At 26.2% G+C, this 15,532-nt stretch overlaps 8 protein-coding genes across 8 annotated transcripts; 4 read left to right on the forward strand and 4 right to left on the reverse strand. All coding sequences in view use genetic code 6, as the record gives it.

Annotated features, from left to right (window-relative positions):
• Positions 1-639: 639 nt before the first annotated feature.
• Positions 640-2,952, reverse strand: TTHERM_00535260 (succinyl-CoA ligase [GDP-forming] subunit beta; the record flags this gene model as incomplete). Its single annotated transcript, XM_001023435.3, has 3 exons — positions 640-1,574; positions 2,419-2,538; positions 2,718-2,952. The coding sequence occupies 3 exons, from the start codon at positions 2,950-2,952 to the stop codon at positions 640-642; spliced, it is 1,290 nt and encodes a 429-aa protein (XP_001023435.2).
• A 119-nt stretch (positions 2,953-3,071) lies between these two features.
• TTHERM_000535269 (transmembrane protein, putative) lies at positions 3,072-4,096 on the reverse strand. The gene is made up of 2 exons (XM_012799791.1): positions 3,571-4,096; positions 3,072-3,502 (listed from the first exon to the last, which is right to left on the reverse strand). The coding sequence occupies exons 1-2, from the start codon at positions 4,041-4,043 to the stop codon at positions 3,409-3,411; spliced, it is 567 nt and encodes a 188-aa protein (XP_012655245.1). The 5' UTR covers positions 4,044-4,096; the 3' UTR covers positions 3,072-3,408.
• A 1,273-nt stretch (positions 4,097-5,369) lies between these two features.
• TTHERM_00535270 (amine-terminal domain cyclin) lies at positions 5,370-6,573 on the forward strand (the record flags this gene model as incomplete). The annotated part of the gene is made up of 2 exons (XM_001023436.2): positions 5,370-5,776; positions 6,375-6,573. 2 exons carry the CDS (start codon positions 5,370-5,372, stop codon positions 6,571-6,573), a joined length of 606 nt encoding a protein of 201 aa, XP_001023436.2.
• A 520-nt stretch (positions 6,574-7,093) lies between these two features.
• Positions 7,094-7,926, reverse strand: TTHERM_00535290 (transmembrane protein, putative; the record flags this gene model as incomplete). Its single annotated transcript, XM_001023438.2, has 2 exons — positions 7,094-7,633; positions 7,747-7,926. The coding sequence occupies 2 exons, from the start codon at positions 7,924-7,926 to the stop codon at positions 7,094-7,096; spliced, it is 720 nt and encodes a 239-aa protein (XP_001023438.2).
• Positions 7,927-8,216: 290 nt separating this feature from the next.
• Positions 8,217-8,528, forward strand: TTHERM_00535310 (hypothetical protein; the record flags this gene model as incomplete). The annotated part of the gene is made up of 1 exon (XM_001023440.3): positions 8,217-8,528. The coding sequence occupies one exon, from the start codon at positions 8,217-8,219 to the stop codon at positions 8,526-8,528; it is 312 nt and encodes a 103-aa protein (XP_001023440.3).
• A 218-nt stretch (positions 8,529-8,746) lies between these two features.
• Positions 8,747-9,727, reverse strand: TTHERM_00535320 (transmembrane protein, putative; the record flags this gene model as incomplete). Its single annotated transcript, XM_001023441.3, has 1 exon — positions 8,747-9,727. The coding sequence occupies one exon, from the start codon at positions 9,725-9,727 to the stop codon at positions 8,747-8,749; it is 981 nt and encodes a 326-aa protein (XP_001023441.2).
• Positions 9,728-10,637: 910 nt separating this feature from the next.
• Positions 10,638-10,876, forward strand: TTHERM_000535321 (hypothetical protein; the record flags this gene model as incomplete). The annotated part of the gene is made up of 2 exons (XM_012799792.1): positions 10,638-10,798; positions 10,843-10,876. 2 exons carry the CDS (start codon positions 10,638-10,640, stop codon positions 10,874-10,876), a joined length of 195 nt encoding a protein of 64 aa, XP_012655246.1.
• A 4,065-nt stretch (positions 10,877-14,941) lies between these two features.
• On the forward strand, positions 14,942-15,355 carry TTHERM_000535323 (transmembrane protein, putative; the record flags this gene model as incomplete). Its single annotated transcript, XM_012799793.1, has 1 exon — positions 14,942-15,355. One exon carries the CDS (start codon positions 14,942-14,944, stop codon positions 15,353-15,355), a length of 414 nt encoding a protein of 137 aa, XP_012655247.1.
• Between the last annotated feature and the right edge of the window lie 177 nt (positions 15,356-15,532).

A 15,532-nucleotide genomic window follows, 5' to 3' on the forward strand; every position in this document is an offset into this window, starting at 1 on the left:
TTGCCTTTTAGTTTCTAGAAAATCTGAAATTTGTTTTCAAAAAATTAAGAAATTTTATTCTTTTTTATGATGAAAAAAACTTAATAAATTTAATTTTGATTTAACAATAACCTTTTAAATATTTAGAGGTATTTTTATTAAAATGTTTTAATTTTATGTTGTATTTAATGAATATTTTTCTTGAAAAGCTTTGAATTTATTGTGTGATTTTTTCAAATAACTCTAAATTTTATCAATAAGAAATTATTATAAGAAATAAATAGAATTGAGAATAGAAAATGTGTTTAAAATTTATTATAAATGTATATTTAGTAAATTGGAATTGAAGAATTAAAATGGTAAGAAAGAAGACAAGCATCCTACGATAACATATTATTAAAAATGCAAGCAAGCTTTAGGCAAGATTGGATGTAACATATTGTAATAAATTAGTAATTTTAAGAAATTTATTTTATAGAGTGATCAAATCATTCATATTCTATAGTGAAATGAATTTGAACAGCTGTTTAAATTGTTATCACATATACATAATCTTTGATTTAAGCTAATGAAATCATAAAGACTAAAGACATTTTATGATAAGGGATGCTTCGTAGTCATTCTGTTAATATTAGATTTTGATAAAGAGATTCAACATTCTCAATGTCTTCCGGCAAATTCGTTGGCAGTCTTGACAGCGAGTTCAGCAGAGTCACCGAGGTCCTATCCGACTCTAATTTTAATAGAGGGATTCTTATCGGTGAATTCTAAGAGTAATTTTCTACCAACATCAGCTTAGTTACCAGAGAGACGAACAACCAAAGGAACTCTCAAAGAAACTAATTAGGCGGCCTTGATAATACCTTCAGCAATGAGCTTGCAAGAAAGGATACCACCGAAAATATTAATAAAGACGGTTTCGACCTTAGGGTGAGCGTTCAAGATTTCGAAAGCAGTCTTAACTTATTCAACGTTAGCACCACCACCAACATCTAAGAAGTTAGCAGGAGAACCACCACATAACTTAATGATATCCATGGTACCCATAGCCAAACCAGCACCGTTAACTAAGCAACCAATGTTACCGTCAAGAGCAACGTAAGCCAAACCAGCTTGGATGGCCTTTTCTTCATGAGGATCAACATCTTCACTGGCAACGGAGTTCTTTCTTAATTGAACTAATTCTTATTGTCTGAATTTGGCATTATCATCGATGTTAATCTTAGCATCAACGCAGTAAAGCTTGTCCTTAGGATCGGTGGCCCAAGGGTTGATTTCAACTTGGGTAGCATCGAGCTTGTTGAACATTTAATAGAGGTTTTTAATTTGAGTCTTAGCATCTTCAGCGATGTGAGTTAATTATAACTTGGAAATGACAGTATTTAAGTCAGCATCAGTCAAACCAGCAGAAGGGCAGATGGGTTGAACGATGATGCTTTCAGGGTGAGTTTTAGCAACTTCTTCAATATCAACACCACCGTTAACAGAAGCAACGATAGCGGGTTTTTGAGAGTTTCTATCTAAAATGAAAGCTAAGTAGATTTGTCTGACGATGTCAACACCTTCGTGGACTAAGACAGCATCGACTCTCAAACCTAATTTAAAAAAATATTTTTTAATGAATTGAAAAAAGTTTTTTTTATTGAAAATAAACTTAAAAATTAAATAATTATTTTAAAGATAGTGTATTGTGTAAATTTGTATTGTATTGCAATGCATAGAACAACAAATAATATTTTATGACCAACTATTTTAGCTATTAATCTAAAATGTTATAATTTAAATGTTTTTGGATATTAAAACAGATAAATAAATTTTATTTGAAACTAATTAGTTTAAGAAAGGCGTTTAAAAAAAATATCTTTTGCATTTTTTGAATATTCTTTAGAATAGTAAAGAAAGTTCAAGATATTGAAGTTTTATTTGCAATCAATCGATAAAAAAGCAAATAAATAAATCAATCTTTGTCTTTAATTATCAATAAATAATTTATTTCACTTTAATAATAAGGTATTTGTTATAGAGCTTTGTTTGATCTTTCTTTTATAATCAAGAATGTTTATGTTTGAATAGAATGATATAATAGTTAGTCATCGTTCTATTATTGGCTTTGCAACAATTAGTGATAATATTTAGATTATTAGATAGATAGATACTCTGTATGTATAATTTGTAAATAAGAAAAGAGTATACAAAAAATAAATAAAGTATTCTCTGTTTCTATTTTCAAAATACAAATAGCTTCTTCTTTTTAATTCTATTTTAAATCCATTTATGTATTTAACTTATCCTAATCTTTACGCTTTCACTTACTTGTAATAATAAAAAATACACTTTTTGTCTTTTTATTTTGATTTCTTTAAAATAATTATGCATGTATGCATATCCATGTTTTCAACTGAAAATTCATATCTATATATATTTAAAACAAAATCATACCAGCCTTGGGGGTTTGGTGAGTGATGAGGTTATAACCAATCATTTACTTAGTGTAGGTTTCAACTTCTTGAGGAGTCTTAAGAACTTTAACACCACCCTTTAAACCAGAAGTCAAGTGACCTTTTAATTAATTTAATAATGATTAAGCCCATTTTTGGAAGAACAAAAATAGAATATATGAAAAAAAATCAAAGATAATGCAAATTTTCATTAGCAGATTGAAATCTTTATCACGATTTCAATAGGCAAGCTAGGAAATGTTTAAAATTTGCTTTGTAAATTAATTGCTTTTCTTTTACCTTTTCCTCTACCACCAGCATGGACTTAAGCCTTAAGAATAAGACCACCAGTTGGGTCAAGGGGTTCAGCGACTTTTCTTGCTTATTCAGGAGTCAAAGCGATATCACCCTTTTAGACTCTGATATTGAACTTTCTCATGATATCCTTAGATTAATATTCATGCAAATCAAAGAATCTTTTGCAAGTGTTTTAGAGTTGAACGGTCTTGCCGAAGTTGAACAATTTAGAGAACATTTTTGCTTTTTTATTTGTATTTTTTGCTTTTTATTTAATTAAATGATTTATTTATATATATTTAAGAAATAAGATTGTTTTATTTGATTCTTTCACATAAGATTTTATTTTCTTAATCTTTAATCTTTATTTTTTGTTTTTTCCTCTTTTCTCATCTACTTATTGATATTTATTTTTTATTTCAATTTTAATAGTTGAGATATAGCATTAATAATTGATGAGAGTAGTCACCAGCATATAAAATATAAAGATATACATTACTGCCTTAAAGTAGTCCTAATAATTCAATTCAATTCATTCATTCATAATAATAGCTCTAAGAGTTGCACAAGTAGTTAGCAGCTGGCACTCTCACCTTCAAAACTCTATATCAAAAATTTTATTCATTCATTCATAATTATTTTGAAACATATCTTTCTTTGATTATTATTTGTTTTCTAATATTTGTTTTAGGATTCAAAAATGAGTTATATTCGACGCAAATTTCCTCCTTATTATGTAAATCAAATTCTACATATCTTTAAATCTTGCAATTTTCTATTTTTCAAGGCTTTAATATTTTTAATTATTTAAAAAAAATTATTTTATCCACTTTTTAATTAACTTTATTTATTTTACTAGAAAAAATGAATATTTATTTATTTATTTGACTAAATTAAGTAGAAGTCTCTAACTAACTTTTTTAATAGATTATCTGAAGAAAATATATCACTTTTCGTTCCCCCAATAATTAGATAGAGTTATAAATAAATATAAAGAAAATTTTATTATTATATATTAAAAATCTCAAAAATGCTACTTTAATAAATTTGGTTATTTCTATACTAAACAATTCTATTTGACCATTAGTAAGTAATTGATAGAATTTATTCTAGTTCTAAAAAAACTTGAAATTTATTTTCAATTTCCTTCGAAGACTACTTTTATTTATTTTTAAATTTATAAGTGATTATATAAAATATCATCTAAAATAAGATAAAACCACAAAGTCTTAAAATAACTGAATCGTAACAGAAATAAATTATTTGGCTTTGTTTTATAATTTCATTGGAGTGGACAAATTTAAGCGATAAATAAAGGAAATCCTACATTTTGTAATCAGCTAAAAAAAAAAGATATTAAAACTCTCTCACTTTTGAAAGATAAATTTAACAAAAGATCTTAGATGAGTGTTTAAGTATTTAAATAGTTAATACATTATATTTTTTCTATGTTTTAAAAATTTTTTATTTATTATAAGTTTATTTTTAGTATTTTTTCTAGAATATAGAATATGTATCTTAAGTTTTATAAAAGCTGTTCCTTTCTTTTATTTTCCTCTGAGATATTTATAAATAGTAAATATACTAAGTCACCTATCAAATAATTATATTATAATAGCTAATTTACTGTATTTGTAGCTCTAAACTTTAGAAAACTATTCTTTTGGGTTTTAGATATTTACTTACTTACTTCATTCATTTATCTATTCTTTTATCTCATTTTTAAATAATTTTCAGGTTCCAAGCAAGAAAAAATCCCTAATAATATCTAAAAAATTTAAATACTTTCTCTTTGGTTTTTGTGATTGAGAAACGAAATAATTTAATGGATTATAAGTAGTTATTATTATAAAATTAAGAAAAATTCGAGTCTTGTTGACTCAAAAAAATAATATAAACGAGAATAATAAGTAAATAGGTTTTTTCAAAACATGAATAAATCTAATAGTAAAAGATAAAAATTATATATTTCTTTTACTGGGGAAAATAAATGATACTTTAGTTTTTGCAAATAGTTTTTTGCTTTTACATTCAAATTATAATGAGAGTGAGAGAGAGTGTGAAAAATAGCTAACTAATTAGCTTGTCAGCTGATTAATACTTTTGAGATTATTTCAAAATAGTAATCAAATAGATTATAAATTTTACACATATACAATTTCTTCGGGAAGTTTTCTATCTTGCGCGTTTGAATTGTATGTTTTAAATGAATATACTTTAAAAGAATGAAATGTATCTGTATGTATTGTATGAATGTCTATATTTTCCCCACTACCTTGAGATTGAATGAAAAAGATGTACTCACTCACATATACAAGTCTAATTAATTAATATTAATTAAATAATCTCTACTCATAATTTTTATGAATAAAATAAAAGTGTTTCTTATATTAAATGAATGAAATTGATTAATTAATTAACTAATTTATTTATTTATTTGCTAAGGAGATTTTCCTGAAAAAAAGTTAAGCTTCTTTCTAGTCAAGATAAATTAAAAAAGGTCAATGAATGCATTGATTTTTTGTTAAAAAAGTAGTAGTGAGTCCCCCAAAAATTATAATTATTTGTTTATCACAAAAATTTCTAAATTATATTTCTTCACTCAATTAAAAAAATCCCAAATCTCTAAAATTCTTAAATACGCAAATCTTAAAAATGCAAAGAAGAGAAATGACCGCTATGACTCAAAATAAATCTGAAACCCAAGAATCCGTCAAATAGTGTGGTAACTAAAAGGATATCTTGAAGTCAGAAGAAATCATGAGTCAAAATCCCATGTTGGACAATACCTCTGATGGTGAAAAAGTTGAAAAATCAATCAACTTACAAGCCATAGCCGAATATCTCGAGCAAATTGCTCGTTAATAGGATGCTGAATAAGCTGTTCCTCACCCAACATTCGCTGCTAAAAAATTGCCTCCCATCTCCATTATGGACTACTTAAAGAGACTCCAAAAATTCACCGATTGCTCAAATGCTAATTTCGTATTAGCTTTGATTTATATCGAGAGACTCCAAGAAAGTATGGGAGAGATTCTTTTGAATTCATACACCATCTTGAGGTAAAAGAGGATTCATTCTGCAAAAAATCCACATATAACTCCTATATAAAATCAATTCGTTGCAAAAAATATTTCCACACTATAAAAAAAAAATCAAAAAAATGCGCGAATTTTCCCTTCAAAATATGAAGGAGGGGGTTAAAAGTGGTAGCCAACATAATCGAATGAAAAAGAGAAATATAACGGTCCAATTCTCACTTGAAAATTGCAAAGAAACAAATTTTTTCTTAAATGCAATTCAAGATACGAAAAATAAGAGATGATGGGTAACAAAAAGCAAAGTCTTTATAAATGTTTACATCAATCACCTTCCTTATTTATTTGAGAAAGAAATGAAACTCGAAACAAAACAAAAAAAATCAAATAATGAACGAGCAGGACGTTCCTGTAATAGAAAATTACAATTTGATTTAAAACGATGTTTCAAATAAAAGGATCGCTTTCCTTCTTCATGAAGATGGATATCACGAAAACCTTTCAAAATTTTTACTTTATTTTTAAATTAATATTTTTATGGAAAGATACGAATACTTTTGAGATAAAAAGATAGATATAATATTTCCCTTCAAATTATTAATTTTGTTTTCTTTTTTATTAGATTAATTTTGGCCTCTACTATCATCGCTATCAAATACAACTACGACTAAACCTTGAAGAACGACTACTACGCCAAGATTGGAGGAGTCAAGAAGGAGGAACTTAACGAACTCGAAGCTGCTTTCTGCGAAATGATGGACTTCAGATTATACGTTAGTGACGAAACCTTTGAAAACTACGTTAACCAATTCTCTTTCTGAAAAAAGTGAGATTTCTGAATGATATGCTATTTATAGTGTTCTTTCAATTTCGATTCTTTTTACGAAAGTTAATTTGTAAAAAATACTAACCAATTTTCCTCCTTATCCTCTATATCAAGATGGTTGAATGATTTACGCTAAATAATAACGAAGCCTGACATACAAAGAGAACCTGAAAAGAAGAAAATCAAGAACCTTCTTGTGATTTTCTCACTCTTACTTACCACAACAAACTAATTAATGAGCCCTCTATTAGTTCAAGTTAGAAAGACCTAAAAGACAAATTGCCTAGTAGCTATTTTAAGGATCTGCCCTCGAATCTGCTCAAGTGAATGTTCTGCTTAATTTTTTTTAAGAATTAAATTAAAAAATGTGCACAAACCCTCTCTCTCTCACTCTCTCACTCTCATTCTTTGCATGGATTTGCGTGTTTAGCTCCATGAATACTTAACTGCCTGTTACATGAACAGTTTTATATATTGTTTGTAACTTTTTATTAATAAACCAACCATTTGAACTTTCAGCGCCTAAAGGAAGACTCGAAAATTTGCACTGGAATATTGGGTGAAAAGATTTCCATTCTACATATTCTTCTGATTTTTGAGGAAAGTAGAATCATTTCTTAGTAATCTAAGACCATTCCTTGCAAAATAAACATTTTTGAGATGAATTTTTTATTTTTAAATTTTCTTACTTCCTTGCTGTTAGTTACCCCATCCTGCTTGAAGATGAAAGATGAGAAGAGAAGGAGGAGGACGTGACAAAGAATTAAACTCATTTCATAGAGAGAAATTGTGTTGCTGCCGTATGAAGAATGTACCAAAAACATACAAACAAATTCGCTTTAGCCTGCTAGCTAGAAGAAATCTAAGTACGAGACGGATTTTGAAAGAGAAGATGAAGTCCCTTCAAAGATTTATGAAGACCCACTTATTGATAACTGTCCCACTACTGACAAAAAGTACCAGAGTTAGCTCCAAGTTAGCTGTGCTCCTTCCAAAGAGGTCTCTGTCTACATAAGCTGAGTCCAAAGCATTTACCTAGGCTTTCTTACAGGAAGCTGAAGTTTTTGTTAAAGATAAAGCCTTTGTGGATGAGCTTCCCTCCTAAGAAGGACTTGAAAAAGGGTTATATTTTTTCACTTTACTTTTAGATATTATAATTTCATTTTACTATTATTTCTTCATTCTTTTCATTTTTGAATTGGTCTGCTTCTCTTTGGTAGTTCTTTCCGGAGCGAAAGGAGACTTGCAGCTGAAATGATAGTTGAAAGTTGGTATGACTGATGTGCGCGCTTATTCTTAACCAGAGTATAGTTTGGGTCATGCACCCTCTTGCTTTGCTTCTTCCCATAGAATTTATCTTATCATTTATACCTTTCTCTTAGCAATGAATTCTCCCTGTCTCCCATCACTAAATGGGTCGTTCAGTTTTGAGAGGTAAAACATATGGTTTTACAGTAGGTCATGAAAGCCATCTCAAAGATTCTCAGTGCTTGTTCTTGCTCAATTTAACAGCTTGCCAGCCAAATACTTTCTTTATACTCCTGAAGCTTAAAGACTTTTGCAATAGATTTAAATTACTACTTCTGATTCTTTTAATGCCAATAGGTTGAAAGATATACTTTAGTTTTCCTAAGTTAAATGCTTGAAAGCATTGTAAGATCGGAAAACTTCGCTATGACTTTCTTAAAATCAAGATTTCACCATCCGCAACGCCCTAGCACCACTAACACTATAACATTACTCTTAGTCCAAATGACAGCATGGCAGCAAAATATGATTTGTGTTTTATCGAGCGCATTGATTGTTTCGAACCGTCCCGTCCCTAGCTCACGCCCCTTGAAAGGTGTAAATCCGATAGCCATTTTAAGTACAAAGATTCATTTTATCCATCTCTTTTAGAGTAATCGTAAGTTTGAGGTGAAAGCTATGAAAAAAAAACTATTCATTTGAATATACAAATTGAGCCATTTATATCAATGTTCTACAGAAGTTTATGGCCTCTGAGGTATTCTACATTTGTAGTCAACTTCAGAAGTGCTATGAGCGGATGAAAAATATTCTTGTAAATAAGGTTTCAATATTTTTTCATGGTTTGAGCTTCATAAATTCGACCTCTCTTTGAGAAATAATTTGTTTGTGAGTATGAAAATTGGTTAACTTTGGACAAATCAAAAGAGTAATAGAGTTATAGTTTAGCTGCTAGATCTGAGTGAGGTTGTATTGCGTGTTGAGATGCGAAGTAAACATCTCCCTAGTATTAAGGTGAATTAAGAAGTAAAAGATAGTCTTAGCTTGACCAATTCTTTCAAATGATTGTGGTAGTCCCTTGGTGTTTACAAAAGTATGAGGAATTTAAAGTATTCTAGATCTGCGAATTGCAATTGTGAAATAATAGTAAGGGGAAATCGAAAGTATGGCTCGTTGTTGATCTGAGTTTAACGGAATGAGTGCTGATTATTATGAACATAAAGCATTAGAGTATTGCGCTTATATATTGATGGGGATGAAGAGATGTTCCCGCATTGTTGAGAAGGTTTTACTCTACTTGGTAGGATAGTTCTGTTCAATGGGTTGGGCTTAGTAAAGAAAGGTAATTGAAACTTAAGCGTCATTATGTTACCCAATTCGAAGCTGTTGTCTTCTTATAGCTGTAACTCTAAGTAGCACTTGATTGAGCGACAAGAGTCGCATCCCAAAGGACTTAGTTCAAATTAATGAAAAGAAGCTTGTTGAAATTCTAAAGTAAATTGAATTTTCTAAAATGTAATCGAAATTGTATATCTGTGCAGCAGGGCTTTGCAGAGTTAGCTCGCTCTTCTCTTTCTAGTCAATTTTGGAAAAAGATTTCTGATCGCTAAGCAGCTTGGCTTTTGTTTCTTCTATTTCTTCGATCGTCTTCCACCAATCCTTCTACTTTGTGTTAACTTACGGCAACACATTTACTCATCTTCAAAGAAATGTGCACATTAGATGATTGAATGCATTTGAACTGACATAAAATCGCGTAAAAATTAATTACCTATTATAAAAACAAAATGACCAGCTAAAATAATAAGAAGCGATTTTATTTATGCATTCATCCAGCAGTATAATAAATGAGAGCAAATTTACAGAGAGAGTTAATCGCAAGTTTGTAAGACAGACGACATTTGGAATTTTTATAAAGTTCCACCCACTGTTTGGGTTTTTCGTCAATTTTGTCTATCATCCTTGTTTAAATTTTCAATCATGTAACTTCAATAACAACTTTCGCCATGTTCTTCTTCGTGAAATATTTGCAAATAATCTGACATCTGTCAATCTATCTATCCATCCATCTAAATTTAATTATTTAATCAAGTAATTTAACCAACTGCAAATCGTTTTAGCGAATACATTCCTTGCGTTATATCTTCCAGCGCAATCCTAACAAATCTCACCATTATTTAAATCTAATATTTTATCTATTAAAATCAATTCCATATCCATAAAATCATAACTATACCTACCTATTTATTTCAATTTAAAAAAAGAATAATTAAAAATATAAACAAAATCTTATATTTAGTATTATAACTATTAAATTATGTGATGGAAGATTTACGTTAGGAATTTGTATTTCGTTTTTACTACTTTGTATCTATTCATTAATTTCGTGTATTGTATTCACTTAAAAATTAAAAAAAATTCAAATCACTTTTCATTTTTCATTTTTTATTCTTTCTTTCTTTCTTTATTTTTTTTTTTTTTCTTTTTCTTTTTTAGTTTTTTTTGCTTTTTTCCCCACCATCTTTTTTGATTTTTGATTTATAAATTGTTCTCCTATTTGCTAATCAATTTGATTAGTAAATTTTTTGATTCTACTCAATTATTCTCCCCCCTTTTAATTTATTTTTGTTAATATTTCTTGCTCTAAACACAAATAAATAAACATTACAAATAATAATTAGTCATTTAATTTGCTATTTGTCCTCAATATCTCTTTTTCCTCATATTTATTGTGCCTTGTGGGAATAACATGTCTACTTTATTACCACCTTAATTTAGTTATAACAGACAAAAAACCTTAATTAGAATGAGATGGGAAAAAAAGACATTAACTAATTTATAATTTATGGATATTAACTTATGAGTTAATAACTCTAAAAGAGAGAGAGAGTACTTAGAGCATGGTAGAAGAAAAGAAAGGATGCGTACTTATGGATAAAAGGACTTTGGCTATTTTAGGAGATGAAATAAGGGTAAACTTACTCCCTTATAAAATTATTTTTTTATTTAAATTAAGAAAAAATACAGATTCTTAATCATCTGAATATTGATTGATTGCCCTTTTTTAGGATGATGGAGAAGAAAAAAATTGTTGTTTAATGTAACTAAAATCAGCATCGCTTGAAATGCCATTCATAGTTAAATTTAAATTTTTTCTGAACAGAACACGTTTACTATATGTAAAGGAGCTGCTGCAGAGTGAGCTAGCTAGCCAATATGTATAGCAAATAAAAGTGTTTGTTTATTTATTTTTTTCACATTTTTTTAAAAGAACTTATTTTCAATTGAATAAAAAACCAAATAATTAACGAATTGCAATTTTCGTATTGATATTTGGCTTTGATATTCAAGTTCTCGTAAAATGACATTTCTCTTTAAGTGAAAGACTCATTTTTGATAAATCACATCATTTCACAGTTATTTCTTAATTTTTTTATCATTTTATTTATTTTTTAGTCTATTTAAAAATTATTAAATAGAAAAAGGAGCAGGTTAACCTTTCATAAATAATATTTGTGAATTTTTTTATGGAGGGGGTCCTCAATCTTATATAAATTAACTTTTGGAATACAACCCAAATCAATCAATCAGTCAATCTCTGAAAATTCCTTAATAGCAAAATGAAAAATTTAACAAAAAAAATCAAACATGCAATTTAATTAAAGTCTGGCACATATTTTCAAATACACACACATATATGCGTATCAATATTAAAATTTATGATTAAAAAATAGGGTCATTCAGATTTTTATAAATAAAAGCTAATTAATAAATAGATGAATCTGATCTCTTCTAAATTAATTATAATTTTTATAATGAAATCAAAAAAATTGATTATGTCACTCTTATCTGAGCTTAACCATCGAATGATCTACTTATAATTGATTATAAATTTTACTTGAATATAAAATAGACTAATTAAAAATGCTTATTTATTAAATCAGCCAATCATAATTATGTTAATAGTAAACTATTTTGTATATTATTTATAAAAATAAATGACTAAATTTCTAAAAAGTGTCTACTGATTTTGGATTTTAAATAATAGAATTATCTTTTTATTGAATTAAATATTATAAATATTTTGGTTATTAATATATATTTATAGGGAAAATAGATTAAATGCCTTTTTGTTAAAATTCCCAAAATAAAAAAATTAGTTTCAGTTATTTGAAGAAACAAAATAATAGACAATTCAATAATTGTTAATATAATAACTTAGAATTTACTTTGGTAATTTTCAAATATTTTAAAAAAATGTTTAAAATAAAAAATAAATATAATTATTTTATGGAAATAAATATTGTACAAATAAATTATTAATTTTAACACTCTCTTTTGAATTAAATAATTACTTAAGATTATTATTTAAGAAAACCATAATTTATTGAATGGGGTAGTGTTTTCTTTTATTATTGTATACATTTTATAAATATTTAGTATTAGTTTTTAATAATTAATAAATAACCATGCATCTTTTGCGACAGACAACGTTTATATATTAAACAAATGTCTTACTATAGATGCTATAGTAAATATCTCTATCCGTATTGAACCACAAATCAATAGAAGGTTTAATTTATTTGAGATGAAATCTTTTTACTCTTTTTAGGATAATAATAATTAAATTCATTTCAATTCTTTTTTTAAAAAATAACAAATTAATTGTATTTGCTATTAATTTCAAATCTTAGATTTTGTAAAAATTTTTGACAAATAAAGCTCTTGCTCAAGATTTGAAATAAAACCTCATTTTAAAAAAATAATATCATATTATTTAAATTTGTATTAAGAATATTAGCATCAGTCCAATTAAATAAGTAAAAAATATTATTTAGTTAAAATAATCACTCTAAATTTATATTTAATAATTTAAAATAATACTTTATATAAAATGAATTAAAATTAATAAAAAGTATTAATTTTTTATGAATTTTATCTTTTTATTTAAATTCTTAAATGAATACTTAAAGAAATTTTTCCATAAATTTTTATTGTGATTTACCAAGAGAAAAATATCCATTAGTTTTTTGTTTGTATAGTTAAAGTAATCATCTTTATAAATTTTTTAACTATGGTTATATGTTAAATGAGTTATTTTTTACTTATAATATTAATTTATTTTATAAAATATTAATCAATTTTGAAAAAACTAAAAAATAACTTTACTTTAATTATTTTTTTATTTAATGTATTGATAACTTAGAAAAAATAAATTATTCTCATAGACTTTAATTTTTTGATAGTTTGATTTATTTTAAGTTTCCTTATTTTGGTTTATGCTAATATTATACTGAATTAATTGTTATCATGCTTTAGCAATAATTTAATTAAATATCTTTCTTTATCTGAAGCTATGAGTAAGTATTTTTTGAGATTTGCGAATGCATATTTTTATGTGTTATTATTTGAAGTAGTTAAATCTTAATTAGTTTCTCAATTATAAATATGCTCAAAAGGATAATATGATAACGTGAGCCCACTTTGTAATAAATGTATTTAGCCTGAGTGTGCTTAATGCGTTTAAGGAATTTGTCTTTAATGCTAAATCGGCTCATAAGTTTAAAAATAAACTTAATAATTAATTTGTTTGTCATCTATTGATTAATGTTATAAAGGATATTATTTCGATTTGTAAGCTAAACGATGTTTTAAATGCTAAATACCAGGATGTGAATCTTGTAGCAATTCTTCTTTTTGTTAAAAATGTCAAGATGGGTTTTCACTTTTTAATAATAAGTTATGCATCCTAAAACAAATACTGGAATCTAATATTGCAATCTCTAATAAGTCTAAAAATTCACTTCAAAAAGCTGTTTTAAGTGAGAACTAATCTCAAATAAAATATTTTTGCCCAAATACATATTTACAAATAAAAGAATCAAAAAATTGTATGTAAATGGAAGCTTGCTCCAGCTTATTATAAGATAATACTACTAGTTTTTAAGACGATATAGTTGATTTTATAATTAATGAATAATCCTAATAGACTATAATAATAAGTTTAAAATAGATTGGAATATATAGTTCTATTGATATGAAATTAGTAATTTGGCTATTAGATCTAAACCAAGTAGGGGAAAATAGCTCCCAGAATGATGAATTTATAATGAATGTTATATAAATTAAAAATGTTTTAAATGTCTTTACAAATTATGCTCTTTATGTATTTAGTATATTTAGCCAAATAATCATTAATAAAATTGAATTTCAACAAAATTCCTACAATTATGAACAAAAAACGAGATTTTTTATTTCGTAAGATGGCTATCTTTATTACTTATTTCATAATCAATAGTATTAAGACGGTGTACTGCTTGTAGCTTAATTTTAGATCACCTAAAAAGTTTAAGCAATAGATGGTTAATATTTTGTAGATGAAAAAAATTATAATATAAAACTACAAAATGTAATATCATTTAATTCTTTACCTTAAGGTATTTTTTCTATTAATTACTCATAATATGAAAACATTGCTTTAATTACAACATAAAATCAAATTTACACAATTTTTATAGGAGAGCTGTTTCAAAGTTTATCAGACTAAAGCACTCAAATAAATGATCAATATATTTCAAAATTTATAGTAATTTATAATTTAGCTAATGACTTTTCTTAGCAACTAGATTAAGTTTATTAAAATAAGAACCACTAATTTATAATTTATAAAGTATTGTTAAGTCAAATTCTTGTTTTAAAAGTAAACATTGACATCTAAAACATGAAAGTAAATATATAATTATATTAACTTGAATTGCCTGGTAAGTAGGAGATATAAAATTTAGTTAAAATAAAAAATTAGCTCTCAAGTTTATACGAAGATGTTGCTATCATTGGCACCAAATATAATCAAGATGATTAAAGTTATAGTGTATAGATATCTTCAATCGATCAAAATAATTCTAACAATTACAAAATTCTCAATAATTTATCTTCATTGACTTAAATATTTAGTATTGATTTAATATCTTTGGAATTTGATTAAACCTCAAATATTTTCATAATTTTACAGTCATCTTAGTAATTGCTTATTGGCATTTTAGAAAATAATTATATTAATATAATTTTGACTTATAAACTTGGACCAATGATATAATTTTAACTAAAATCTTTAAATGCTTATGTCTTTTAAAAAATAACTAACAACATAATATAATATTTTAGAAATATCTGCTTAACATAATCAAACATAATTGTTTGCTTTAGAATAGATGCATAAAATAATATTTAAGTTATACAAAATTAATATTAGCTAGGGTATGAGCAATTTAGTTTAAAAACTTAAATTAGACTAAATTAAAGCCCAGAGCAATAAAAGCTACTATTTGATAGACTCAGAAATGAATTAATCATTTTTAGCTATAAATCTGATGTAAAATTATTAACTATACATAAAATAGATATTGATAGTAACTAGATAAAGTAGGTTTAATATTTAGCAATAGAAAACGATTGCAGCATTTCTTGCATTTAATATACTTACTTAGATTTATTTTCAAATCTTTTTATATTCCTTTAAAACTTTTTGATTGTATTAAACAATTATAATCTTTAGGTAATTAACTCTATCTCATATAGCAATATAGTTCAGTTTTAATATCCTTGTTTTATTGTTATTGATAGCTAAAATAATATTGTTGTGTACCAAATAAATAAAACAAACCTACATAGTATTTATTAAACTTAAAGTCAGACTGATTAAACCA

Source organism: Tetrahymena thermophila, assembly GCF_000189635.1.
Source record: "Tetrahymena thermophila SB210 genomic scaffold scf_8254428, whole genome shotgun sequence".
In the NCBI taxonomy this organism is placed as follows: domain Eukaryota; phylum Ciliophora; class Oligohymenophorea; order Hymenostomatida; family Tetrahymenidae; genus Tetrahymena; species Tetrahymena thermophila.